This window comes from Physella acuta, unplaced genomic scaffold (genome assembly GCF_028476545.2).
Source record: "Physella acuta isolate Inbredline_101_S28 unplaced genomic scaffold, ASM2847654v3 ptg001063l, whole genome shotgun sequence".
Lineage (NCBI taxonomy): Eukaryota > Metazoa > Mollusca > Gastropoda > Physidae > Physella > Physella acuta.
In genome coordinates, this window is record NW_026732580.1 from 895,636 (window position 1) to 922,329 (window position 26,694).

Sequence of the window (26,694 nt, forward strand, 5' to 3'; positions counted from 1 at the left end):
GCATAGAGACCCTTCCCAGGGACAAACTTTCAAACTTTCGATTTGCACCCCCCCCCCCTCGAGTTTTCGATTTGCACCCCCCCCCCCTCAAACTTTCGATTTGCACCCCCCCCTCGAGTTTTTCTCTATATATTTTGCTATTTTTTGCCTTGGTGTCACCCCCCTAAATGGTGTCACCCGGTGCGGTCCGCACCCCCCGCCCCCCCCTCGCTACGCCCCTGGTCTGCTCGTAGAACCATTGAGTATACTCAGGTTGTATTTTTTTTTAATCGACCAATTTATTTGGTTTCATATAAATAGCTGCTAATACATAGAGTTATACCAATATGTTGTAATGAGCTTATGTGCAGTATGATCTTTATTGTGATAATTATAACATTCAAACAAAATGTAAAAAATCTTAAAGAAAAATTAATAATTAATTTGACTTGACCAAATACTCCGTACTCTGTGTGAAGCATTGGACATCTACCATAACCTTCTATTTTTTTTTGTCTCCGTCTTGATTTGCATCAATGCTGTCTTCTGTTCTTCAAGAAGACTTTTGTCTACAGATCTGTCTTGGGCGTTAAAATTATACTACTAAAACTAAATAAATCCCCCCCACCCCCAAGCACACGAATAACATAAAAAAACAGGGACTGTCCTTATTTGATCACTACAAAAATAGCAGCCATGTGTAGATGATAATGTGGTGCGTGTAAATATTCAAACATACTTCACATTAGGGTTGTAAACATACATACCTATGTCAATCGTTATTCCATGACTTTTTAATGGAGAGGTTTCATTACTATTTAATATTTATTACATGGATGTAGATGTAAATGGTAGGACACTGTGACATCAATTGTATGTAAATGAGGATCGATAAACTGCGATAGAAGGAAATTTTTTAAGAATTGTCCAAAAGTGCATAAAATAATTTTTGGACAATCCTAATGAAACATTTGTGTGTCTTTTAAAGTCGAAAACAATTATTGTACATTCTAAACATTGCAATACATGACAATTTTTCTTTTTGTAAAGACCACAGTCTCCTTGAAGAGTTGGCGTGCCAACAGTATCATCTTTTTACTGCAGAATTCGCTGTTTACTGCAGAATTCCCCCTGTTTACTGCATTACAACTTCTTAGTTGCCCTGTGTATCTGCAGATTAAATTTTACAACAGAGGTTTCAAAACAGAAGTAAATAACGACCATGAATGATCGGGAAGTTGAGTGTGGATATAGCTGGGATAAGTAAGTTTACTGTAGCGTCGACAAGATTTTGTAACGTGACAGATCATATTTTTTTATTTAAAGAAAATGGTGTACCTGTAGAGCAGTCAATACCAGTGCTTGTGATTTGAATAGAGTCCAGTGCAACAGTCTCTAGGCCAGAGATTTTTGTACTCTCAAATGAGATCTGGGATAGAAAATGTGTGAAACAATTATTACACTGTTAAATAATTCTTTTTTAAAGAACTACTCTAATAGTTTTTACTCTACATGCAATACACATTAACTTATGGTCGCTAACTTACAAAGTATTTGCCGTGTAAACACGCGGAAAACGACGCATAACGCCATGTAAAGGCCGTGTTGACGTCCTTCAACTCAAACACCAAACGATCAGTGACGTAACTTGGACCGTACCCCGGTGTAGACTGTAAAAGTACCCGCATGTCGTGTGGATGGAAACCGCTGGTGGCGTAACGGAACTCGACGTGAATGGCTGTCAGGTCCTGACTAATGTGAGTACTCAGCAGAGCTTGGCTGGTGACGGGAGCTCCTGTGTACACGTCCATGTACACGTACGAGCTGGCTGAGAAAAAATAATTTTTTTTTTAAAATATCGAAGTAACAGGTTAACGAAAACAGTTGTAATATGGAGGCGAGATACAGAAAATAAGTATAACAATTGTTTTCTGTTAATATAACATCTTTGTTTCAATCTTTAGTTGATATGTGGGTAGGGAGTCATAGTATAATGTGATTTTATTGTTTTTTTATTTAAACTTTAGTTTGCGATATTCCTGAAGACTTACCGTCAAATAAAGTAATTAAACACACCCTAGGGGAAGAGTCAAATATGTTTGACAGTCTAACGCTTAGTTATGCAAACTACAGTTTAACTCGAAACTCATCGGTAGCCAAATTTTCGACAAACATACAATGTTTAAAGTTACATTAAGTATACAACAAATTTTCACACCACACTAGACCTTTTGTCACAAAAAGATCTATTGATAGCGTCCACAAAATTCGCAACGTTGAATTCTCTCTCCCCCCCCCCCCCCCCCCGCCCTTCTGCCAAGATTCTTCCATTCAGAACGACATAGCAACATATAAACATTTTGACTTGAGGAAATCGAAATGGATCCGAATATCCCTCCTCCCCCCCCCCCCCCCCCCGAGCCTAACATCTACACACGTCAACAATAAAACCACTTTTTTAGGATGCCCGTATTTTTTAGAAACATGTATCTGTATAGCAAATCAAAGAATTGAATTTCATAGATAGTATTAGATAAGTGAGTATTGATTAGAAATTGTATAACTTTTAAGACTGCAATTGCTCTAGAAAATATATTACAAATTAATGTTTAACGCAATGTCAGGCTTTGTAAAAAAAAAAAAAAAATTGGAGTCAACAGCCCATTAGTCGCCATCAAACTGTAAAATGCTGGTCTAAAATCCAATCGTCAAAACTAGAAAAGCATGGAAATGGTTATAACGGAGAACAAGTTATTTTCCTTGGAACTGTTTGTTAACCAGGAACCACACATTTAGGACAGGCTGTACAAAGTCAAGCAGAAAAAAATTTAGTTAGGTTTACATAGCCTGTCTACTTGCTTTAAATATTTCAATATGTTGATTGATTCTAGGCAGAAATAAATAAATAAAAAATTTAATCAGAAAAAAATAATATAATTTCTTACCGATTTTAATGCAATTATCAACTAACATCATTAATTAACGAAAGATGAAATTATTAACAGCAAAAGCTTATATTGACATTGAAAACTACTGTGCGAAAACAAATCATGTTTGACGGCGTTAATTAGCCTACCTTCTGTTGCCCCAGGTCTCACCCAGCCGTTCATGATTGGCTTCATTGGTCCATCGGCCAATACCCAAGTCAGGTCGGTATTGTCTCCAGGGTAACTGATGTAGTTACACAACGTTTGGAACTCACAGGAAGGCGAGCCCGATATATTTGATGTTTTTAGTGTGGTAGATTCAGGCGCGGTAGTTGTTGGTATTCTATAGGTAGTAGTTAAAGTTGTTACAGTTGTTGTTGTTCTATGGGTACTTGCTGTTGTTGAAATTCTTCCAGTTGTTGAAGTTATTCCAGTTGTTGAAGTTCTTCCAGTTGTAGAAAATGTTGTTTCATAGGTAAAACGTGGTCGTATCAAGCAATTCATGTTAGCCCGAGTAATCTGAACTCCGCCAAGAGTCATTGTTTCCACGGTAGATATCTTGCTGCTCTCAAACGAGATCTGAAATCAACAAAAAGTTTCAATAATTTAAAATAAATATTTCAAAGAGAAACATTTTATAAACATCCGTCTACACATTCGACTTCACACCTTTATCTACACGTACATCCAAAACTATACACTCCTGCAAACATATAAACAGAAGCAGAAGTAGGCAAATAAACACATATTATAGGCATGTAACTTATCTACAGACAATTTTTACTAAATATAATATATCATCAAAATGTATCATATATATATATATATATATATATATATATATATATATATATATATATATATATATATATATATATATATATATATATATATATATATATGCGTGTGTGTATGCTTGTTTTTGAATATTGACAAAGGGGACTCACGTGAAATGTATCCTCTAAACAAGTAGTAAATGAAGCTGTGCGCCACTGATACGCTGTGTTAACGTCCTTTAACTCAAACACAACACGGTCTGTTTCGTAATTTGGACCATACCCTGGTGTCGACTGTAGGAGAACACGCAAGCTTTGATTCTGCATACCATTTGTTGCGTAATGAAACTCGACATGAATAGCATCATAAGCTTGACATACTGGGGCACTGAGAATTGCTTTACTTGACAAGGGAGCTGGGCTTTTATTATCCAAGTATACGTAGTGACTTTCTGAAATTATACAAAGACTCAACGTTGGGTATATATATTTCCCAACTGGAAAATTATTATTTTATCTTGTGATTTTTGAAAAACAAAACCAATATTTCTATAATATCAATTGGGCAAAAAAGCAACAAAAACGCAAATAGTCTAATGGTTTTTTTTAAAAGTATAACCCTTTACCATCAGGCCCCCTTTCAAAATTTCGACAGTGCATAAATCTTTTATAAGAAATAATTATTACAAAACTATTAGAGAGTAATTTTAAGTATAAATTAAAAAATTGCTAATACTAAATAATAAAAAAAAAAGAAACAAATATTTTTAAAAGGTTTCTCGAGCACCAGCGTCCCCACTAACGAAAATAAAACCGTTCTGATGTCAATTTATCTCAAAGCTTGTTAATGTTAGACAGGTTTTTTAATGTATCTCAAAGCTTGGTGTTCTAATATTCTAACATGCTATAGTGCCAGCGATTAATTGAGTCGCTGAAATATCGCATTACTGATAGCAGGGCCATAAACATAAAATTAGTATGTACGTTGCCAGTGGCGTAGGGAGGGGGGTCATAACCCCCCCCCCCATAAACCCCTCGGTATATATATATGAAAAGTATGAGGGGGGGGGGGGGTGCAAATCAAAAGTTTGTCCCCGGGTAAAAAATGGAACCCCCCCCCCCCCTTGAGACGATTCTGGCTACGCCACTGTACGTTGCTGAAGTTGAAACAGATAACAGCAGTCAACTTACGGTCTGTTAGTCTCCCATCTCCATCAGCCAACTTCCAGCTGATGTCTGTATTCCCCTGATGGTAACTGACGTAGTTACATAATGTGAGGAAATCACAGGATGGTAAGTCGGTGGCTGGGTCTGTACAGGATGGTGACGTCGCTACTGCTGTTGTTGATGGTGCAGTTGTCGTTGGTGTGGTTGTGGGTATTGATGTCACGTGACTATTAGGACACGCCATGTCAGCCCTTGTAACTCTGATACCATCCAGTGCCACTGTCTGATATCCTGACGTTGCCGAACCTTCAAAAGATATCTGGAATTGGAATTTGTAGAGTTTGTATTGTTTCGAAAAACGATCAAATCAAAGAAAGAGTAAACAAAATATAACAAAGAGTACAAGTAAAGCGGGTTGTGCATTGAGAGGTGTTGCAGGTACGAGGTGAGCCAGACATTGCGGTCTAGAGGGGAGGGAGCGAATAAAATACTCGTGACTTATTAAAACCAGCAGACTTGCATAGCTTAATTGTTAAGATCAGAGTTTCTTTCAGGCATTTCTTCGTGGGGGAGGGGCGCTAAACCCCCCTCCTCTCCCCCACCCCTCCCCGTGAAGTAAGATGTGTATGTGTATACGCATAAATAGCAGATATCTTTTACTCAGATGTATTTATAATGACATTTTTTCCATAAAAAAACACAGTTAACAAACAATATTATATTAAAAGCTAGGATTAAATAGCGCATAAAAATTCAAGCGCGTACATGAACGGAAATAAAGGAAAAACTTACGTAAAATTTGTCTTCTAGACACGTAGTAAAATTAGCACTGCGCCATTGATACGATGTACTGAGGTCTTTCAATTCAAACACCAAGTTGTCACTGCTGTAGCTTGGACCATATCCTGGTGTAGACTGTAGATAGACACTGATGTTGTGCTTCTGATTACCAATGGTTACATAATGAAACTCTACATGGACGGCACCAAGATCTTCACAAATGTGAGCACTCAGTAGTGCTTTGTGTGAAACTGTTGACACACCATTCGGGTTGATGAATGCATAGAAACTTTCTGGAATAATAATGATTGTATGTGGGTTTTTTTTTTCGGTCATGCTCATAACATAAGCGATTATTTCAGCAGAAATTAGTCACTTATCCTAATTTAAAAACAAGTGGATCGGCAATGTTATTCACATTATTAATGGGGAACTTTTTTACGCTGTTTAACTCTTGCAACCGCAGTTACTTTAATTACTTAACAAATTAACGGGAAATACTACACTGTTGCCATTATTTTCTTTATTATTTTTTTTTAGTATTTTAGACACTGGTATGACGGTAAATAGAGTATAACGACCATGTACTACGTACTATTGGCTCAAGCATTTTTATGTGCAAGTCGTGTAGTTTTTAAAGATATTTATTTAGGTTTATCTTTAAACATTTCAAAGAATTCAAACATAAGTTTAAAAACAATTAGATCTAGGCCTAGTCCCTGATAGATCGTGCAACTAAATCATGTTTCAAAGCACAAGACAATATAGATATAGTTGTTTGTTTTTTTTCCTAACTCAAAATAACCACATTTTAAAATTAGAAATTTAAATAACGGCGCATGTGAAATTTGCTTGCGCGGTGAGGTTTGTAGGGCTCACGAGAAAAGGTAGAGATCAGGTTTGTTTTGGAAAAACGTGAAGCGAGGTTTCCGTAAGGCTCACTAAAAGTTATATGACGTCACATTGATTTGCCGAAATTTACCCCAACCATTAATAGCCCAACAGCCACAAATGACATCAACTAGTTCAGTCTACAGCCTCACTAACCCACCCTCTTTAATTTAATAAAAAATATTTTATGACTGTTGCCAACCTATGACTACCCTTAGGAAAAATAGTGTGTAAAATCTAGAGGTACACAGCATCCATGCGCGTTCACTCTTTTAATAAAGAACTATTTTAGATAGTCTTAGCACATTCACAGGTTAAGCTTAGAGACTTTTTTTTTAAAAAGTCAGCCCGAAAACTAATGGTTTTCCAGACTTATAAAAGTCTAACATTTACTTTTCTAGACATTTTCCAGACTTTGCACGAACGCTTTCCGCACCTTATGAAATTGAGCAATTTTTGTGTCTGTATAAAAAGAGAAATAATGTAAACAGAGACTGGCAACTCGGGATATAGACATGATTTTTAATCCATTTTTATTTACTTAAACTTTTTAAAATAGAATAGAATCTCGTAGAAAAAAGAATTGCGCACCAAGTGAATGGCAAACAATATGTGTATAATAGTGCGGAATATTATTAATACTTTATAAATTCAATTTAGTTTTTGAGAAATCGGAAATGGCGTAAATTACTACTTCCGTCCAACGAAAATTACTCAAAATTTGAAAGAAGGCAGAACAGATTTTTTACTTATATATGAAATGTCGTTTATCTATCTGAAACAGTACTCAAGTTATAGGCTTTTGAAAAACTTAAAGTAGAATAAGTCCCACCTCCCGTTATCGGAAATCGCCGAAACGTTGATACAGAACTACAAATTTGATATAATACTTATATATGTAATTTCATCAACCTAGCTTTAACGGTACTCAAGTTATCGTGTTTACAGACATACACACAGACATACGGACAGAATTGCAAAACCCAGTTTTTCCGACTCAAATACGCATAAAACGCCGAAATTTTGATAAATCTTGATTTAGAATTTTCGCCCCATTAAAATATGTCCCCTATACTCCGTATGTGATGAAGTACTGAGGTGTAAAACGGAGAAAACTCGAAATTTCATTGTGATTTTTGTGCACGATTACAATACTTCATCTATACTTTGTATACGAGAAAGTAAAAACATGTTTACATTCACAGTGCATAATAAAGTTTAAAATTTAAATTAATTTTTTTAATTATATTTGTTTTGCTTAAAAGATCAAACTTGTTTTTTGTTTTGTTTAATGCACTAACGATCTGTTGGATCAGCTTTCCAGTTCGCATATATTGGTCTGGTTGTTCCATTAGACAGCACCCATGTCAGGTTAGAGTTTTCTTCATAGTAACTGACATAGTTACATAACGTCTGGAAGTCACAGGATGGCAAGTCAGTGGCTGTACAGGGTGGTTGTGTCACACTATGAACAAGATATTAACAAATATGCTTTTCGGGGAGGGGCGGACACTGTTAATATATATATATATATATATATATATATATATATATATATATATATATATATATATATATATATATATGTGTGTGTGTGTGTGTGTGTGGGTGCGTGCGTGCGTGTGTGTGTGTATGTATAAATTAGTACAACTGATTCGAATTTACATACTAAGCCAATTTTTTTAAATTAAAAAAAACAGCGTCTAAATCTAAATCATTTCATCATCTTTAGAAAATGTTGATGAGTGAAACATTCAGTTGACTATTTCGAAATTTTGCGAAGTTTTTTTTGAAATATGTAATCCTAGTTTACAATTTCACGTGAATTATTAGTTTACTTCATTTACAATTTCGAAATAAAATAACAATTAGAGGAAAATTATTTTCTGCTTGTGAAGGGATTAATAATTGTAAAATTAAACAGTAGGCACCACTTCGAAAATAGTTTTCAAAAGATACATTCCCCTTGTACTACGAATGTTGTCAGGTTTTCGATTCACAATGTAAGTCATTGATAATGTAACCCTCGTCTCTACCTTGTTGTAACAACTGTTGTTGTAGCTTCACACGGTAGATCAGCTGCTGTAACTTTGATGCCGTCTATTGACACTTTCTCTAATCCAGATATGGTCGAACTTTCAAAAGATATCTGCATTTCAAATATAACTGAGGGGACTGGTAGTATAAAATCATAGTGATGCAAAAGTAATGATTGTGTTGTATGAGCATACAAAGCTCTGTTTTGTAATTAACGAAAAATAAAACTACACGGATGATGTTGATAGTGTGTGTAGATAAAATCAGACTGTTGAGATAACAAAAACTATTCAAAAATAAATTGGTTAATGTAGATAATTGTTGGTTCTTTATTACCTGCACATTTCACTCATTAGTTAGGAACGTTACCCCAATCAAAATGTTTCGCAGGCTACATCGGGTAGCGAGTGGGGATTTTTAAAAATGTGGGAATTATTGATATTTTATTACTTTTAATTACTTTCTTCAGGAATGTCATCTTTCTGTTGGTTATCTCCCATTAATTATAAGTTATCACAATATCTAACCAGGAAGTAAGTGTGAGTGTTGTACGCATTTGTATGACATCATTTCATGAATGGATATATTTTCTCTAACAAAACAGTGTGTCGTTAAATATCGGTAATAACAAGAGAGCATATCTTTCAAGTCAAAGTGCAAGCATATCATAACTTACATGCCGTGAACCGTTGAGGCATGTAGAAAATGTCGCCATTTTCCACGCATATGTTGTAGTGAAGTTCTTCAACTCAAACACCACAGGGTCAGTTCTGTAGCTTGGACCGTACCCTGGTGTAGACTGTAGAAGTACCCGGATGTTGTGTTTACCGTTGATACCATTTGTTGCATAATGGAACTCTACACAGATGGCTGTGACGTCATGACTTATCTCAGCACTCATCATAGCCTTGCTTCCAACTGGCATTCCATTCTTGCCGTCCAAGTACACGTAGTAGCTTTCTTTAAAGTAAAAATTAAGTTTTTGAAGCTTGACAACCTATCGATTACATTTTTACATTATTTTCAAACTGCTACATAACTTGAAAATACTAATTAATTTTATATTAAAAAGTGAATAGATTAAGAAAGGACTGACATACATAGACGTCTTAAGCTTAATTGCTTTGTTGTTGTTGTTGTTGTTTTTTTTTTTTTTTTTTTGTGGTAAAATACTAGTCACACGGACATTATAGTGTGGAGGGTTATGTGGGGTTTGTTAATATCAATTTAAAATAACACGTACGGTCTGTAGAGCCAGGCGGTCTCCATAGACTGGCTAGAGGTTTCATTGGGCCACTGGCCAGGACCCAGCTTAGGTTAGTGCTGCCTTCATGATAGCTGATGTAGTTACAGACAGTCAAAAAATCACAAGATGGCGGCACTCTGTTTGTTGACCTACACTCCGGCAAGCTGGGGCTGGGTGTTGTAGCTGTGGATGCAACAGCTCAATAGTAATTTCTGTTAAATCAAACTGTTCAAGACTTGATGGCGACCTTTGAACATTTATTATATGATACTTTAATTTCCAAACAAGGATGGGACCGAAACTATACTTTCCCAATTTGATTGATTTTAAACTAGCGGTCTTCATATTTTTATATTTTATCTTCCCGCATTTCGTCAATTGTTATTTTAGTAGTTCAAGTAATTTTGGTGATTGTAATCTAAGTAGTTTTAGCAGAACCCCTTTAGCCATTTGTTTTGACAGACATGGGATTGTTTTTGTAGCTACTGCAACAGGCGGGTGAAAATCCACCATCTTACTTCACCCTTAACTCCTTAACCCTATTTCTTGCACTTTGGGTTTGGGTTTAGGAAACTAGCAACTACTGCCGTTATATGTCCAATGTTTGTAAACAAATGTATGTTACTTCATCATCATCACTGCCTGTCACTCTTGCTGGATTATGGATCGCCAACCAAAGACCTCCAGAGTCATCTGTCCTGTGCCATCTTCTCAACCTGACTCCAGACGAAGCCCATCTTTGTAGTTTCAGCCTGAATGTCCGTCGCCAGGTGTTTATGGCCGCCCTCTGTTGAGCTCTCCTTTAGGGTTCCGCCTCAATACCTGCGTGGTGATATTAGTTGGCGGTCAGCGCAGTGTGAGAGAATCTTCTTTTCCTAATTTCTTCTACAGCGGCAAATTGTCCTGTCGTTTCCCATAGGTGTGTGTTGTTGATGGTATCGGACCAGCGGATCCTGAGTATTCGTCTGAGGCAGCCGTTCATAAAATTCTGGACTTCATTTAGGTCGTCTTGGTCGTCCTCCAAGTATCCCCTATTCGACAACACTGATTTTACGTTGGAGTTATTAAGGGCGTGCCTTGGTGGAGAAGGAGAGCTCACTGGAAGTCTAGGTGTTCTTTGGCTGTGTGAAGGCGGCTCTTGCTTCACATATCCTTGCTTTAACATTTGCATCCGTCCCACCCTGATGGCAACAATACTACCTTAGTTGGTAAATGATGTTACTTCATACAGCATTCAAATTGAAGTGAAGAGATGAGACGACGGCTAATGTGTTTCAAAAACAAAGTAACAAGTTCAGTAAGGAGCAGTGTTTCTTTCAGGCATCTCTTCGGGGGAGGAGACGAAATAGAACAAAAAATAATTATTTATTTAGAAAATATATACTCCGCACCCCCCGTCCCCACCCCTCGGAAATTTAAGTGCTTCTTCTGACAACTGTTCATCAGTAATATTAATATTGAAGCAACTATAAACTGATCGCATGTACATAAATAGTTGATCCAGTATGGAAGGGATCTTAACAAAATTTATCTTTATTTGTGGAGGCTATTAATGCTAACAATAATGCTATGCCATTGAAGAGTACTTATTGATTAGACTGAGATTTATAAAGTTAGTGTCATACACAAGCACTACTTATGTCTTAATATTGAAGTCTGACAGAACAAGCAGATTAATCTATAATGTGTAAGTCCTAATTCCGTATATCTTCAAAAAACGTATATGAAATCGCCTTTTTTGAGATGTTTAAATGTTATATAGAGTACAGCGACAGAAACCAAATCAGAATTTTGTAACTTGCTGAAATCAAAGTGTTTACATTTTTGTACTTTTTGAAATGTTTATTTCCGAATATTATCTTAAAAAATTTTTCGGGGGGGGGGGGACACTAGTAAAAGGGTATGTTTACTATATAAATTCCATCTCGTTCGGGGGAGGGGGGGGGGGTAGACTTTCTTCTGGAAGAAACTCTTGTGAAGCGTTAACGGGTACCTTTACGGACAGTACTCTCGTTGCTGGCTATGTCATCTCTCATAAGGTTGTAGATGTCTTTCTAACTCGAATAATTTGCACATGATAGGATGTTAGACACAATTAAATATTACTGGTCAAATTGTTATGTGCCGTTGACTCCTATGTCAGCTTACTTTTCTCTCTGGAATTACTTCCATAGACTTAGTCCAAACTCGAGACTGCGTTTTTCCAGCCCGACCACGCCGATCCCATGATTCCTATCATCATCATCATCTTTTCCCTTTTGTGCCCAAGACACATAGGACCGCCACAGAAATCTCCCTCCACTTGTGTCGGTCTCCAGCAATTTTCCTGGCAGTCCCCCATGACAGTCCTGCCTCTGCCGGCTGCTTCCAGCCGCGCGCTGCCATGTATCCCTTGGCCTTCCGTGCTTTCTTTTTCCTTGAGGCGTCCAGTATAAAGCTATTCCTAGGATATCTTCTGGGCTCATTCTTAAGTAATCTTAAGACTAAGTTAAGACTAGCCCCATCCAGCGTGATCTTTTTTTTCGAATACTTCAGAAACTGCTTCCATTTCCATCTCCAAGTTTGGTTGTTTTTATTATTGGAGATATGATTCCAGTAATCCAGTGATACCAATTATTACTGAGCAGTTGAAACTCGACAGAATAAAAGAACCTGCAACACAAACTATTATAATCCGACTACATCTCCCTCTCCCCGCTAAAAATGTTACCTTTAAAAATCTGAAGAGAAAACTTACCAAATGCTCGGGCCACAGCCAGCTGTGTGAGGGCCACACATAAACTCCACGTGAGCCGCATGTCTGTTGGCTGTACTCAGCTTACACTGCTCAGTAATGATAAGTAATGGGTTGGACGTAAACAATAGGCCTACATCTGTATGTACGGTAAAAGGATGTTCTAGTTTCATTTTTCTAGTTATCTGATAAACTTCAACTGAAGTTAGCGTGCAGGCGTATCAGTAGATTGAGTTAAAATACAAGGATGGCGTCACGAATAGATTACAAAATAGCAAGTAATAAACCTTATCAATCAATTAAATATTGTACCAATAGCCGAACAGTAATGACATTTTAACTGCTTGGTTTTATGTCTGAATCTGGATCAAATTAACTTGGGACAAACCCTGCATTTGTTGTAGTTTTAACTAGGGGAAAACCCTGCAAGTGTGTGTTGTTTTCAAAGAATTAATTCAGGGTATTGTCCAATTTAATGCACGCACACAACCTTATGGATTATGGTAAAAGTACCAAAATACAGGCCTTTTCATGCTAATTATTTATGACAATAAAATCTGAAGTACGAGTTTCATATCCTCTTTTTATAATCTTTTTGGGTGTCGGGGGGTTAACTTTTTGGAGAGGCTTATCTGGAAAAGATCCTTAATTCTTTCGGGTAGTCAACTTGATTCTACTCAGTGGCGTAACTAGGTCGGGTGTAACTCGGTCACTGAGAGTATCTCCAAATATTGTTTTTCGGATTTGTGTCACCCCTCCCCGCTATTTTATTATTATTAACTAGATAAACCATTGTTTGACAGTAAATTTTGCGATCTATAGACTTGGTGTCACCCCCTAAATGTTGTCATAGGTGCGGCTGATTCTATTATTAGCTTAGAAATGTGATGTGCGCATACACTCACAACCTTTGTGTTGACAAACAGACCCCATCTCAAAACATTATGACCATTACTTAAGTTTTTCAGTTTTCCAATCTCTTTGTCGTGTGTTAATGTTAATACTCTGAAACATTTTTTTCTTCCATCTAAATTTTGGAAAAGGAGGAACACTTGAAGCGAAGAGTTAATTCCCCTTTTTGTCAATCTTTTTTTTAATCCATCTCCAGCATAAAAGGTTCCGTTAATAATAAATATAAATTTACAACTTTTTAATAGTCTCCATCTTAATAAATTATATATATATATATATATATATATATATATATAGGCCTATATATATATATATATATATATATATATATATATATATATATATATATATATATATATAGGCCTATATATTTATATATATATATAAAATATATACATAATAAGTATATTATACATACATGTGTATATATGTATATAGATATTATGTATATATGTATTTTTTTTAATATGAATTTGAAATGCCCTTCAACAAATAAAACCAAGAGCTAAAATCATGGCTGTTTATTCATATAACATAAATAAATCAGGGTTGCAAATACAAATTTATCATTACAAAAAACATCACCCAGGAAAACCAAAATGTATTTAATCAAGTCTAGCCACAGGAAATCAGGTGTTATTCAAAAGTTATTTTATTATAAGACTTCTATTTAATGAACATACAATATTTATTTCAAAAGAAATATGAGGCCATCATAAAAAAATGTGCAAATAAATCTGTATTGAAATCTGAAATTGTTAAGTCATCTCCTTACATTAAGTGTCAATAAATGATGGTGCCATTGTACTGACAGTTTTAAGATTGTAGACTGAAACTAATAGATAAATAATTAAGAGTTATCCCTCTTAAGTGAGTCCAGCAGATACAGCACATACACAAGCAGTGAAAGAGTACATTTATTTTTAACACACAAACAACCAGCAAAAAACATACAGGATTGGTGGTTGAAACATGAGAGTGTGTATGTACCCACCACATATGGCTCATTGTCACATTTAGCTATTTATTAAATCTCAGCAAATTGGCTTTAGTTCCTATCACAACAATAGTAAGCTAGAAATAAATAGAAAATTTACAAGATATTGTAGTAGCTGTAACATCTTTTGCAAATTAAACCTTTTTGTCATGTGAATTACACTGATTTTTTTTTTCAAATACATAAATAACTTGTAGAAAATGTAGCATCTAACTGGGATTTATTTTCCTTTGATTGGAAGGGAAAATAAAAACCTTAAAGATAGTTGTCTTAGTTTACACATTGTGTCTATAAGCCAGCACACCATAACTATAAATGATTGTTAAGTTGAACACATCCATCCTAACAGTTCATCTTTTGCTGTTTTTTAAACAGATCCAAAATACTAAAAATTAGTATTGTAACATGTTAAAATATTTCTTAACAATATGACAGAAAATTATAAACCTTACACTTTTAAATTAAATTAAATTTAGTAGCTCATTAATTAAATAAAAGATCATATTTGATTAGACATGAAATATTTGATACAGTATTTATAATAGTAACCAAGAAAAGAAAAAGCATTCATATTTGTGTGTGGTCTAAGTTAAAGTTGCCAGCCCACATATAAGATAGCATGATGACATATTCAAACCGCATTTAAGCATGACTCAACACTAAGGATGACCGGAGTGCGGTTTAAATGTGTGCCAAATGAGAAACAATTTCCTCCTCCGCCTAACACAATGATGTCATCTGAATCCAGCAGGATGGAGGTGTGGCGATGAAACATCAAAAGATTTTTTTTCTCCTGGTTCTGAAAGATAAAAATATCTTATATCTGATTCTTATGAAAAGAATTTATAAAACAATTGTTTTAATATCCTGAAGCACTTGGCATGTTGACACAGAGAGTAAAATAAACTATTTAGAGGACGTCCACTTACAGGCAGGGCAAACTCCATTGACCTTTGTGTTGTTAAGTTAATGACAGCAACTCCAGGGGGTGGGTGATGTGTGTTGACGCCACCAATTAAAACAATTTTATCCTCCACCAAGTGCGCTGTATGGGAATATCTAATGGGAAATAAATTATTTATTTAATTTCAACAATGCTAGAGTTGTTGACACAATGTTTTTCATGAAAGTCTCTCATTTTAAATGAAGACCAACAGCTACAATGAACTACAGCAGCATTAAATTAGTTGGTAAACAAAGCTCCAGAGTTCTCTCACCTGGGGTACAGGGTGCCTGTGATGTTTAGCTTGCTCCACACCCCACTGACCAGGTCCAGGCTCAAGACATCAGCAATAGGCTCATGGTAGGGATCCACCCCACCTGTCATGATGACATGACCATTCCAGTAACTGACACAGTGGGAGTGACGGGGCCCTGGCACCTCCCCTGTACATGTTAACTGTCAAATAACAATATTTCATTAGTAAACTACATATTCTTTAATTAACCAATAGATCAATTAAGATATAATCAAAGTGTGAGTATACATTTTGATTCAATTCTTCAAGAATTGTGTTCATGAGATAAATTAGTGAGACAACCTTCAGATGTGAATTTAAGGGAAGCCTAAAGACAAGTTCAAGTGAGTTCAAAGTTTGTTACATAGAAAACAGTTTTCAACATTTATCTCCCTTAAACTTTTTCCTGTATACCTCATGACACAGGCCTTTTTTTGTTAAAAAAAAGCTGTCCACTTCATTTTTAGCAAATGAGAAACATAGTGCTTTAGCTGAGTTAAGTGCCCTCTAAACACATGGTGTCTGGATGTTACAAAATGTTTTTTTTTTAAACAATCCTTTATAGTGATTGTAAACAATACAGAATCTAGTGTTATCAAGGCATTGCAGTAAATCAAAACAGAAAACTTTTTGTTTTTTCTTTCTTTAACAAGATATCTTGTTCTAAGTCAGGAATGGTATAAATGAACGATATAAATCGTAAACTTGTCCTGATTATCATTGTACAAGAAAAAACACACACTCAAGTCTAGATATCAGGAATAGGATCTATGAGGATGTACATGTGTTCTATATAATACTAAACACGCAGGAAGGTTAACGCAATCATTTTTTAAAAATAGAAATATGAGGTGCTTTTAGTTTTACATTAAATAATTGCTTTGTTAAAGCCCCAGTTAAAATTTTATGCAATATTTATTTATGGGTGTTGATAGAAATTTTTAAAATTACAGAATATTTATAAAAAGATGGTGAAAGAATACTTTAAATTTAAACTGTCAAATGTAAAAATTGTAAAGAATATTTAAACAATGATGTGTTTTCAGATGTATATCTCACAGTTAAAACACACTAAAAGAAAAGATGCTGCCTCTCACAGTCCTGCACTTAAAGGGAAAACCCATTGTGTTTAACGGATACATTTTTCAAATATTTTACACTTGCTTTACAAAAAACAATGTATCCTTACTCAAATATCAAGAGGTTACTATTTATATCTTTGAAATCAATGTTGTAACCGAGTATAAAAAGAGAGTAGACTACTTAAGTAGCTCATTCTAAATGTACAGTAGTAAATGTCTCACGGGACTGACAAATAATTAAAGTTTTACAGTTTAATGAATTTGTAAGCTGTGAAGTATTTCTAGATAAAGTTTAGGTCAAATTCAAACTCTCTATACAAAGGTTCACAATGTTTAAGATAAAAAAAAAAAATAACATTCATAGTCTTTATTTTTCATAGAAACAATGAATCATTTGAAGAGTTTTACAGTATGACCAACACTTGAGTGTAGTGATACAGACTCTAAATGTAGCTACTTCACTGGATGGAAACTTCTAATATCACAAGCAAATCTTTCCATCAATTTCAGTACACATCAGCTGACTAATTATGTTAGAAAATTTATCAAGTTGAAGGATTTGTGTTTAATTTGTGTTAAGATTTCATGGTTAGATAAAAGAATGAAAACACATATTGAAGACTAAACTGATGCAGTTGTATAATAAAGCCATGAATTCCAGCATCAATGGGCTCAATGAGTCCTTCGTGGAGATGTACAGAGAACAGTTAAGTGATGAGATGGCTCTGACACTCCTGCCAGCCATTTTGATACTGTGTTTTATTATCATCATTGGTCTGGTAGGGAACTGCCTTGTGTTTTATGTGTACTACTACAAATTTACATCCAGTTCTGCAAGGACTGCCATCTTGGTTCTTGCATTCTCTGATCTGATCACATGCACCATTAGTATCCCTGGAGAAATCATTGACATGCGCTACTCATACAACTTCACCAGTGAACTCCTTTGCCGGGGCGTTCGCCTGGTAGCAACTGTTGTGTTGATAGCCTCAGGTTTTGTTCTGGTGACCGTGGCGGTGGATCGCTACCAGAGAATCTGCCACCCGCTGGGGAACCACCTGACAGCCAAGGCTGTGTGGAAGCGTGTCTTGTTTCTCTATATACTGGCCACACTATTTGCTGTTCCGGCGCCCATTGTGTATGGTATCGCTGAAGTAGCCACGCCCATGTCTGGTGTTTATGGCAGCGAGTGCTCTACTAACCAATTCTTCAAAAGCCACCCACTTCCTATTGCCTACAGTGTTATCTTACTGCTAGTTTTTGTAACAGCCTTCACTATAATGATTGTAATATATGTCTTGATTGGACGTAAAGTCTTAAGACAAAACAAGTTTAGAAAGAATGTCAGAGTAAGGAAGGGAAGTATAGCATCTCAGGACACCAACCACAGACACACAGTGTGTAGCACCAGTCAAGAGAACGAGCCTTCATTGTCTGATGGAGTCAAGAACTCTTCAATTGTTCAAGAGGAACCAGAGAATAACATGCATCAGGAGGAATCAAAGTAAGTTTTGTTGCAGCTTTCAATCAGGTCATACACCTTAGCTACATTCTAGGCACAAGTAACACAAACAATTTACATTTAACCATTTGGTAGCATGTGTAGGCACAAGTAACACAAACAATTTACATTTAACCATTTGGTAGCATGTGTAGGCACAAGTAACACAAACAATTGAAATTTAACCATTTGGTAGCATGTGTGTAGGCACAAGTAACACACACAATTGAAATTAAACCATTTGGTAGCATGTGTAGGCACAAGTAACACAAACAATTCAAATTTAACATTTGGTAGCATGTGTAGGCACAAGTGACCCAAACAATTCAAATTTAACATTTGGTAGCATGTGTAGGCACAAGTGACCCAAACAATTCAAATTTAACCATTTGGTAGCATGTGTAGGCACAAGTAACACACACAATTGAAATTAAACCATTTGGTAGCATGTGTAGGCACAAGTGACTTAAACAATTACTAGCCCAAACCTAACTAACAACAACAACCACTCAATGAAACCTACCATCACTTGCATGGGTGTCACTTATTTAGTTCTATTTCTGAGTTCATGAGCTGTTTCAATACTAATGGCTTGAGTTTCACAGAGCTCAACTGTCTTACAATAATTATCACACTAGTCTTAAGTTAGATCACACAGACACCACATCAGCTAACCATATTTGTATTATTCTCCAGAGTAAAACAACACAACAACAACAACGGCACTAAGCTGACCAGAAAATCATCAGTAATCCGCCACCTGCGTAAGCTATCAAGCACCGGGGATGCACGCACTAGAAAAACAACCATGATGCTGTTCTTCATCACGCTGGTGTTTGTCCTGAGTTTCCTGCCCCACATAGCACTCAAAGCCGTGCAAGCTTTAAACAAAAACTTTATGTCCAGTCTCAGCGTAACAGGAGTTATTTTCTACAATATTTTTGTGCGCTCCTGTTTCTTCAACACAGCTGTCAATTTTTTTATATATGGTTTCTGCAGTCCAAAGTTTAGACACGAATGCAGAAACATCTTTTTGAAACTGACGTTTTGGATTAAAAACAAGAGGAGAGCCTCTATTCGAAGTGATGACATTCAGTAGCTTATACATTAACTGACTGTGCTAATGTGCGTTAATTAAATGTTTGAGGGAAAAGTTCATTTTAAAAAATTATGTCTTTATGCTTATACTGTTGATACTACTTTGTTCATAAATCAGGCGTGAAGATATTTATCAACTACGATATGAATACATAAAATTAATCTGAACTTTTAACATTAAGTTTCTATATTCTGTGGTTTAAATTCACATTATATGAAGGTCTAACTGATTGTTCAGGCATTTTAATTTCCCTGACCTATGATAAAAAAGTGCAAGCATTTTACCTGCACTATGAATGTCTGTCAAGTGTTAACTTTAACATCTATTCCCAACATTCCAATAATTAAGTCATCTATAATTTTAAGATTATCAACTGATATCTGAACCTGTCTCTCAATTATAAAGAAGAAGAACGAGCAATAAATTAAATCTGAACAAAATTATAATTGCCATTTCTATTTGAGTAACATGAAATCCAAGTCACTTAGATATTTCTTTTGGAATTTCACAAGATCATGTTATTATATTCATTTTACATTCTTACTGCTGGGTAAGAAACTTTATTTAAAAAATCAAGATTTTTATCAACCATCTTTTTCCTTCTAAATCTAAATATTTCATCAATTTTTTAAAAAATCACATGACAATTCCCCCACTCCCAATAATAATAGCACAATTTTCTAACCCACTTAAAAAAACATGATTCTAATGAAAGTTAACTTTTTTGTTGCTGTGAAGAAATACAACATCCAGTCATAGACATAACAATACCACATATGCAGAGATCTTTAATCAATGATATTTATGGTTACTAACTGAAGTAATGTAAATATTGAATGTTAACTATGAATTTATAAAAATGTACTGTAAATATTGAAAGAAATGTAAATTATGTAGTTTGTTTTTAACTTTTGTAAAAATATTGTGTACAATTTATTATACATTGGATACAGCAAAGTATTGTAACTACGTTACAAAATTTAAAGTTGAGTTGGATGCACTAATTTGAAGCTGAATGTTAACAAAGATTTTTAGATGGGGTTGATATTTTGGATGTTTCTAAAAGGGTACTAAAATATACTTGATTTAAATAGCTAATATATTTCTCCAGAGCACATATAAGTTCTTGTGTATATAGTGGACAATTAAAAATGAAACAATAGTGCTTAAGTAAAAGTTCTAAGGAGTTTCTTACCTTTAATAAGACTGCTAACAATTTAGACAGCATAATTATTTCATACTAGTGAGAAACTATTAAATCTTTCTATAAAAAATGTTTTGTATTCCATATTTCTTTTAGAGCTTGTGTGTGTATAGTGAATTAGAAGGGTTAAAATAATGGATCAGTATTTGATGTACTTCAAAAAATTAATGATTAATATGCTTAGAAAAAAAAAATTTTATGCAACAACTGTTTATTTTTTTATATAAAACAAATATATACAAAGAAATAACAAAGCCACAAAAAATACAAACAATAAGCAAAAATTACAATCAATCCATATTTAGATGAAAGAAACCTTACCTCACTCCAGCAGTTAGAGACTGGATCAAACAGGAAACTGTCCCCTAACACCTGACATGATTTTGTTTTCCCGCCATGAATAAATATCTTTTCCTGTCCTGTTGAGAAACATTCTAGTATATAATATACTATTTACATGTTAACATTCTGGTAGATATTACACCATTATAATGTTCTTCATTTTCTTTTAAGAAAAACTTAAGAAGATGACAAACTGTAAACCTTTAAGCTGAGGAATGTGTCAGTGCAAGACTCTAAAACCACATGACTAAAAGCATTCTGTCTTGTATAACTACAAGCTAGGTTTATTTCATTTTTTTAAATAAATATTGGGCTTAATATTCATTTTAAAATTTAATTATCACTCTATAGCATTGCTAGATTGACTCATCTCAGCTGCCATGCAATGATTAACACTGACATCTATTTCAATTCATGTAATGTTTAGTCATTAGGTAAACTATAAAAAAAACTTACCATCAACAACAACAGCCACAGCAGCATGCCTCCATCTTTCCTTTGGAACAAATCCTTTTTGTGAAACAATGCTAACCTCAACATGACCAAGCTGAAATGGCCATGACGTTGCAGACAAATCAGTATCTTTGTTGGATAAGTTACACTCTATATCATCAGCTTTATCACAGCAGATTACTGCCTCAGGCTCACAAGGATTAGACATCTCATCGTTATACTGAGGAGGTGCATCTTTTGGCTCTGTATTGTGTTCTTTCAAGCAATTCGATGACAAAGTTCTTTTACTGGCTACATGTTTTTCACTATGTAGTTCAGTATTTTTATAAGACTGTGTTGAAATGTTTTCCGTTGATTTTTCCACAAAAGAATTCAAGAGTCCACTGTTCGTGTGTGAATCACAATGTTGATGATCGGAACTGATAAATAAGTTTAATTTTAACATCTGATCACACATAAAGTAAGGGGACTGGCGTCCACCAATCAGAAATGTTGTTCCATCCGATAGTGTAACCGATGCATGGTGCATTCGTGAATCTAGAGATTATAAAAATATAAACAGATACATAAATATCCTTATAATAAACAAACAATTTTAGTGTATAGGGTTAAATATGTATTCAAATATCTTAATTTGTATATGCTACAGTGGCTGATTAATAAAAATGTTCTCAGACGTTAAGTTTTAATGTGAGGCCACAAAATTTGTTATCCAGAAATCCACTATGTTGACTAGAATCATAGAATTCTAAGTTCTGATGAAGATTCAGACATTACAAGGTGTGTCTCATGTTCTCATAAGTTCCCCGGTTCCCCATGAAGAAAGTAGATTAGTTAGAGTTGTCTGAAATATACTGGACAAACCTTAACTTGCCAGTGACTATACATGTCCAGAGTATTACCAATTTTGATATAAATATTGAAACAAACAATTAATTTAGAATGGAAAATGTACTTAAAATATCAAGGTCACCCTCATACACACTAAAAAATTAAAAGCAGCCATAAAGATGATGTTCTTACACTGTACATGATTCAAGTAGCATGGCACATGAAATGATTTAAACCCAACTGTATCTGTTATAGTAATTTCACAAAGTCGTTGATGGCGGCCATCAATTTCACCAAAACCCCCACTGGTTACAGCATATCTGTTGCTAATCAAGCTTGATGCATGTCCAAACCTTCTTACTGACTCATCATCCTCTGGTAATCGTTCAAAGGTTAACGAACTTGGCACGGATGGGGGCAAAAAAGTTGCTAATTGAGGAAAGCAAAAACATTTTTTACGTAAGACATCATCTTGATAAATTTCATTTTTTTATAGAGTTTCCCAATCAAATGATTACCTTTGAAATCAATTGATGTAGTTATATCGGTAATTAGGCTCTTAGCCAAATGAGTAGTTGATGCAGTGAGAATAAAATAATGGGAATACTTTAAATTTAATTCTTCATATTCATCAAATGTCTCCAAGCACTCAATGCGTCTTTTTTCTTCAGCTGGTACAAATTGATAATAAAATGTGTTCATATCAAAGGCCTCACACCATACCCAACCCTGAAAAGTAAATGATTGCAAGCTGTCAGAATTCTATAAGGTAATCACTGACACATGTTAACACTTCCAAGAAGGGTTCATACCCCCTCGGAAGTAAATTAGAACGATCCACCACCATTTAGAAAACTATCAAAGGTATCAATAGAAAAAACTAAAAAGTGTATTGAGGTAATAGCCTGGTACATTTACTTTAAACTTATATTAGTATGGGAAATTAAAATACCATAACATATAAGGACAACTAAAAATGTAGCTGTATTTGACAAACAAGAGATTGAATAAATGAAGTGACTTACTGTGTTGAGAAAACGTTTAAGCTGTGATTCCAGAGTAGGGAATGCATTAATACACTTAAGGGGTGAGCCAATAGAATGAAAGTGATGTTGCCTGTAGGTTGTAAAAAAAAACTTTAGTTAGTTCAATCCAGATGGATTTGACTAGTGTTTATAATATCTAAAGAACTCAATTTTCATTTTTTAAGTCTAATATACAAAATGTATGGGACGGTGTGGCAAAGCGGTAGGGAGCTAGACTGCTAACCCGAAAGTCTCGAGTTTGAATCCAGGTTCAAGTCAGTAGAATGTCCCTCAGTCTACCTAGCTCTGATGTGTACCTTACAGGGAAAACAAAGGCGGCTGGGCATAGTGCTGACCTCACTATCCCTTCATTTGTCGAGGTCTCTAAAACAGATGAACTCTACTTCATCTGCCCCATGTGTCATGAGCATTAACGGGTAAAAATGATATAAAATGTATTGATTTTTTTAATGTGTATAATGCTTACATGAAGAGGCCAAACGCATCATCTGGATTAATCTGTTGAATAAATTTACAAGTAAATTAATTATGACTATGAAAAGCTTTGAAATATAAATGAATAAATTAATTCAATAAAAAAATTATGTATAAGAATTTTTCTGGGTTCAATTGTCTCTGACATGTACAATACCTGCTCATACATTCCAAAAACTGCTTGTTCAAAAGTTTCAGAGGCCCACTTCACCAGCTCTGTAGAACTACAATTTTAAACAAAATGTTGAATGAAAAAGAACATTTTATAATAAAACAATTCTTAATTTAACTGATAATTTTGTAAGCAAAAAAAAAGTTATTTAAAGTCAGAATAAAGATAGAACAAAGCCATAATTTACCATCTGCGAGTCATGTATGTCAGTACACATTCTGAAAGCAGCAATGTTGGGACATCAAAGTTGACACCACAGATTTTGAGAGCAGCCTCTAGTGTGTTCAGCTGTGTTAGATCAACTCCCAGAAGGTGGTAATCCGAGCAACTTAATTCTGAAATAAACACAACAGATTTTAAGAAGTTTTTATTTTATTAATTGTTGTTTAGTTAGTTTTATGTTAAACATATTACTGAAAATTTCTCAAATTACTATATAAAGGTTTAATTTGACATGTATTAGACATTTTGTTGTAACAAACTCCACCTATATGAGGTGAGCACGGCTGTGCAGAATTTTTCTCAATTAATGCAAGAAGCTCATCAGTGTGGTCAATTAGAAGACATTTTCTCTTCACAACTTCTGGAAAATCAATCTAAGACAAAAAAAATAGAAATGCAAAATTGTGTGAATCACATAACAGTTTTAATGTGTCTTCTATAGATCAAAAATGTATTTAACATCAAACTCTTAAGTGACAGATCACAAAACACTCAGTCACTGTTTAATAATATACTTCTTTATTTTTAAAGGAAATTCAATTCAGAAGCTCACCTCACAAAATATTGTATTTTTAAGATGTCCACTAGCTTTAAGTCTGAAGTAAGTTGAATCAAAGCCACACCCAAGGGAGATAATCTAATACCGTTATTTAAAATTATAATGTATACAAAGTTCAGTAAAAAATACAATTAAAATGTTTAATTTTTTTCAAAATAGTTAAATTTCGTACTTTTGTTTCACTTTATAAAAAGAGTGAATATTTGATAATGTCAACTCTAGGTCAGTAACAAATGACTAAAATATAGTTATCAAATTAAATTTTAGTATTTTTAGCAACTAAAAATTCTTTGTATATCAACATAACTTTGCATTTATACCTGCTTTCTTGAATCTTTTCCAAAGACCTCTAGAAAGTTTTTTACAATTCTGTCAAAGGCAACAGCTCTAATGTAGTAACCTCTGTTTAAATAGAATTGATAAATAAAACAATTAAATTAAAAAGACTAAATAATTTGAACTGCTTCAGAAGGGAGTTCTTTCAATGTAGCACAGAATGATCTTAAGCTAATAATTTTGTAGTTATAGTGCAATTTTAAAAGCCTATGTCTAGCTTTAAAATATTGCTGAACAAAACTTTTTAAAATATTTCACCATACTTATACCATCCATGAGTTACTTAGGAAGAATGTTTATAAAAATTCTTATATGTTGTAGTTACAGAATTTTAAATATACATTAATATTAAATTATGTCATATAATTTTAATAGGCCTATTAAAGGTTAGAAGTTGCTATAATAAATACCTGTGTATTAGTGGTGCTCTTCTACTTAACTTGGAGACAAAGAAGTGAAGAAAAGGATCATTAAAATAACCACATGATGATGTAGAGCATTTACTCACAATACTACTGTCATTTGTGCCTTGGACCTATTAATAAATAATACATCTCTGAGTGAAAAAATTAATACTTTTTCTTTTCTAAAATTGTTCTACTACTAAATAAGTTAGAAGTGTAATATATTTTTATTTTAATCAGCAAGATAATGAGAAAGCATAAAACACTAACAGGAAATAAGGTATAGTAATAACAGTTATAAGACACTATAAGACTGTAAGATATTATATAATGACTAAGTTAAAGAGACTAATCTTGAAACTTCTATTAAGGCCATAAACTTAAGGGCTTAGGGGGGGGTCATCCATAAGTAAGTAAGATTGATGATTTTTACCTTCCAGTCCCCTTTGTCTCAAAAAGCCAGACATCCCCCCCCCCCCCCTCATAAAAATGACACCACACCTTGGCCTTCCACCACTGCCCTCAAAATTGCAGTTTGTTTTTTAAGACAATCAATTTCTTTCTATATTAATAAATTATTTAGGCCTAGTATTTAGCCTACTACTATTAAATCAATTGCTATAGAATTTTTAAAAATAATTATTTATTAATTAGCCTGGCATGGTGGCTAAAATAAAAATAATTTCAGTGAAATTCAGTTTCAAAATGACTTTTTAATAAATTAATAGGTCTACAAAAAAGTGTGGTTGCACTTTCTACTTTCTGAAATGTCGTCGTCCCCCCCCCCCCCCCCCCCCCCTCCTTCCACAAACTAAGAGTGTGATGTCGTTTCAGGACGTCCCATGGGCAGAAGTTGAGAAAAGTCCCCAAGCCCAGAATTTCACACTTCAAACTAACACAGTGTAGTGAAGTGTAACACTTCTTAGAAGATCTAGAATCTAGTTCTTAGTCATTTTAGTGACTTACGGCTGTCTCTCTCCGAGTTTTATTGGTTTTTCTGCCAACACTTTCCATTATTTATTATCTATTAAGTTAGATTTTGAATCTTAAGTTAAAATTTCATGAAGTAATATTGCTTAAATAATTTTAAAATATACAGATCTAGATCTAGACTGATTAAAACAATTTAATTCAATGTTTGGCTCTGCATTTTACTTGAAATTTTATTGTGACAGTCAATACTAAAAGTAAAACTGTCGACATATTCTAGAAATATTAGAGTAGCCTCCCCTAAAACCATTTAAAAAAACAAATTATTTCACCAGGTCGAAATTCATTCTTTTTA

The 26,694-nt window shown here is 34.4% G+C and overlaps 3 protein-coding genes across 4 annotated transcripts; 1 reads left to right on the forward strand and 2 right to left on the reverse strand.

Moving 5' to 3' along the window:
- Positions 1–248: 248 nt before the first annotated feature.
- On the reverse strand, positions 249–12,696 carry LOC131955302 (uncharacterized). The gene is made up of 12 exons (XM_059319373.1): positions 12,541–12,696; positions 9,801–9,986; positions 9,234–9,517; positions 8,557–8,669; positions 7,822–7,985; positions 5,642–5,922; positions 4,874–5,168; positions 3,854–4,134; positions 3,056–3,485; positions 1,527–1,807; positions 1,318–1,408; positions 249–1,149 (listed from the first exon to the last, which is right to left on the reverse strand). Exons 1-12 carry the CDS (start codon positions 12,599–12,601, stop codon positions 1,133–1,135), a joined length of 2,484 nt encoding a protein of 827 aa, XP_059175356.1. The 5' UTR covers positions 12,602–12,696; the 3' UTR covers positions 249–1,132.
- Positions 12,697–13,970: 1,274 nt separating this feature from the next.
- Positions 13,971–26,613, reverse strand: LOC131955329 (tRNA wybutosine-synthesizing protein 4). The gene is made up of 16 exons (XM_059319425.1): positions 26,376–26,613; positions 25,416–25,540; positions 24,990–25,071; positions 24,664–24,747; positions 24,376–24,484; positions 24,076–24,223; positions 23,874–23,940; positions 23,709–23,740; positions 23,222–23,312; positions 22,715–22,925; positions 22,389–22,625; positions 21,369–21,902; positions 20,892–20,989; positions 15,664–15,845; positions 15,376–15,505; positions 13,971–15,245 (listed from the first exon to the last, which is right to left on the reverse strand). The coding sequence occupies exons 1-16, from the start codon at positions 26,421–26,423 to the stop codon at positions 15,078–15,080; spliced, it is 2,346 nt and encodes a 781-aa protein (XP_059175408.1). The 5' UTR covers positions 26,424–26,613; the 3' UTR covers positions 13,971–15,077.
- LOC131955330 (orexin receptor type 2) lies at positions 15,933–20,721 on the forward strand. 2 transcript variants are annotated; one of them, XM_059319427.1, is made up of 3 exons: positions 15,933–16,028; positions 17,147–18,270; positions 18,964–20,721. In XM_059319427.1, exons 2-3 carry the CDS (start codon positions 17,396–17,398, stop codon positions 19,364–19,366), a joined length of 1,278 nt encoding a protein of 425 aa, XP_059175410.1. In that variant the 5' UTR covers positions 15,933–16,028; positions 17,147–17,395; the 3' UTR covers positions 19,367–20,721. The 2 variants fall into 2 exon arrangements, with proteins under 2 accessions (XP_059175410.1, XP_059175409.1); XM_059319426.1 differs by lacking the exon at positions 15,933–16,028 and having other exon boundaries at positions 16,790–18,270.
- Positions 26,614–26,694: the final 81 nt, after the last annotated feature.

Excerpts from the sequence above, each read along its gene's own strand:
- LOC131955302 (XM_059319373.1), bottom strand. The coding sequence starts at position 12,601 with ATGCGGCTCACGTGGAGTTTATGTGTGGCCCTCACACAGCTGGCTGTG. Across the intron at positions 5,169-5,641 it reads GTCTAGAAGACAAATTTTAC|ATATCTTTTGAAGGTTCGGC; the intron begins GTAAGTTTTTCC and ends TTCCAATTCCAG. Across the intron at positions 1,808-3,055 it reads GAGACCTGGGGCAACAGAAG|CCAGCTCGTACGTGTACATG; the intron begins GTAGGCTAATTA and ends ATTTTTTCTCAG.
- LOC131955330 (XM_059319427.1), top strand. The coding sequence starts at position 17,396 with ATGCAGTTGTATAATAAAGCCATGAATTCCAGCATCAATGGGCTCAAT. Across the intron at positions 18,271-18,963 it reads ATGCATCAGGAGGAATCAAA|AGTAAAACAACACAACAACA; the intron begins GTAAGTTTTGTT and ends ATTATTCTCCAG.
- LOC131955329 (XM_059319425.1), bottom strand. The coding sequence starts at position 26,423 with ATGGAAAGTGTTGGCAGAAAAACCAATAAAACTCGGAGAGAGACAGCC. Across the intron at positions 24,224-24,375 it reads GCCGTGCTCACCTCATATAG|AATTAAGTTGCTCGGATTAC; the intron begins GTGGAGTTTGTT and ends TGTTTATTTCAG. Across the intron at positions 15,846-20,891 it reads TCTCTAACTGCTGGAGTGAG|TTAACATGTACAGGGGAGGT; the intron begins GTAAGGTTTCTT and ends GTTATTTGACAG.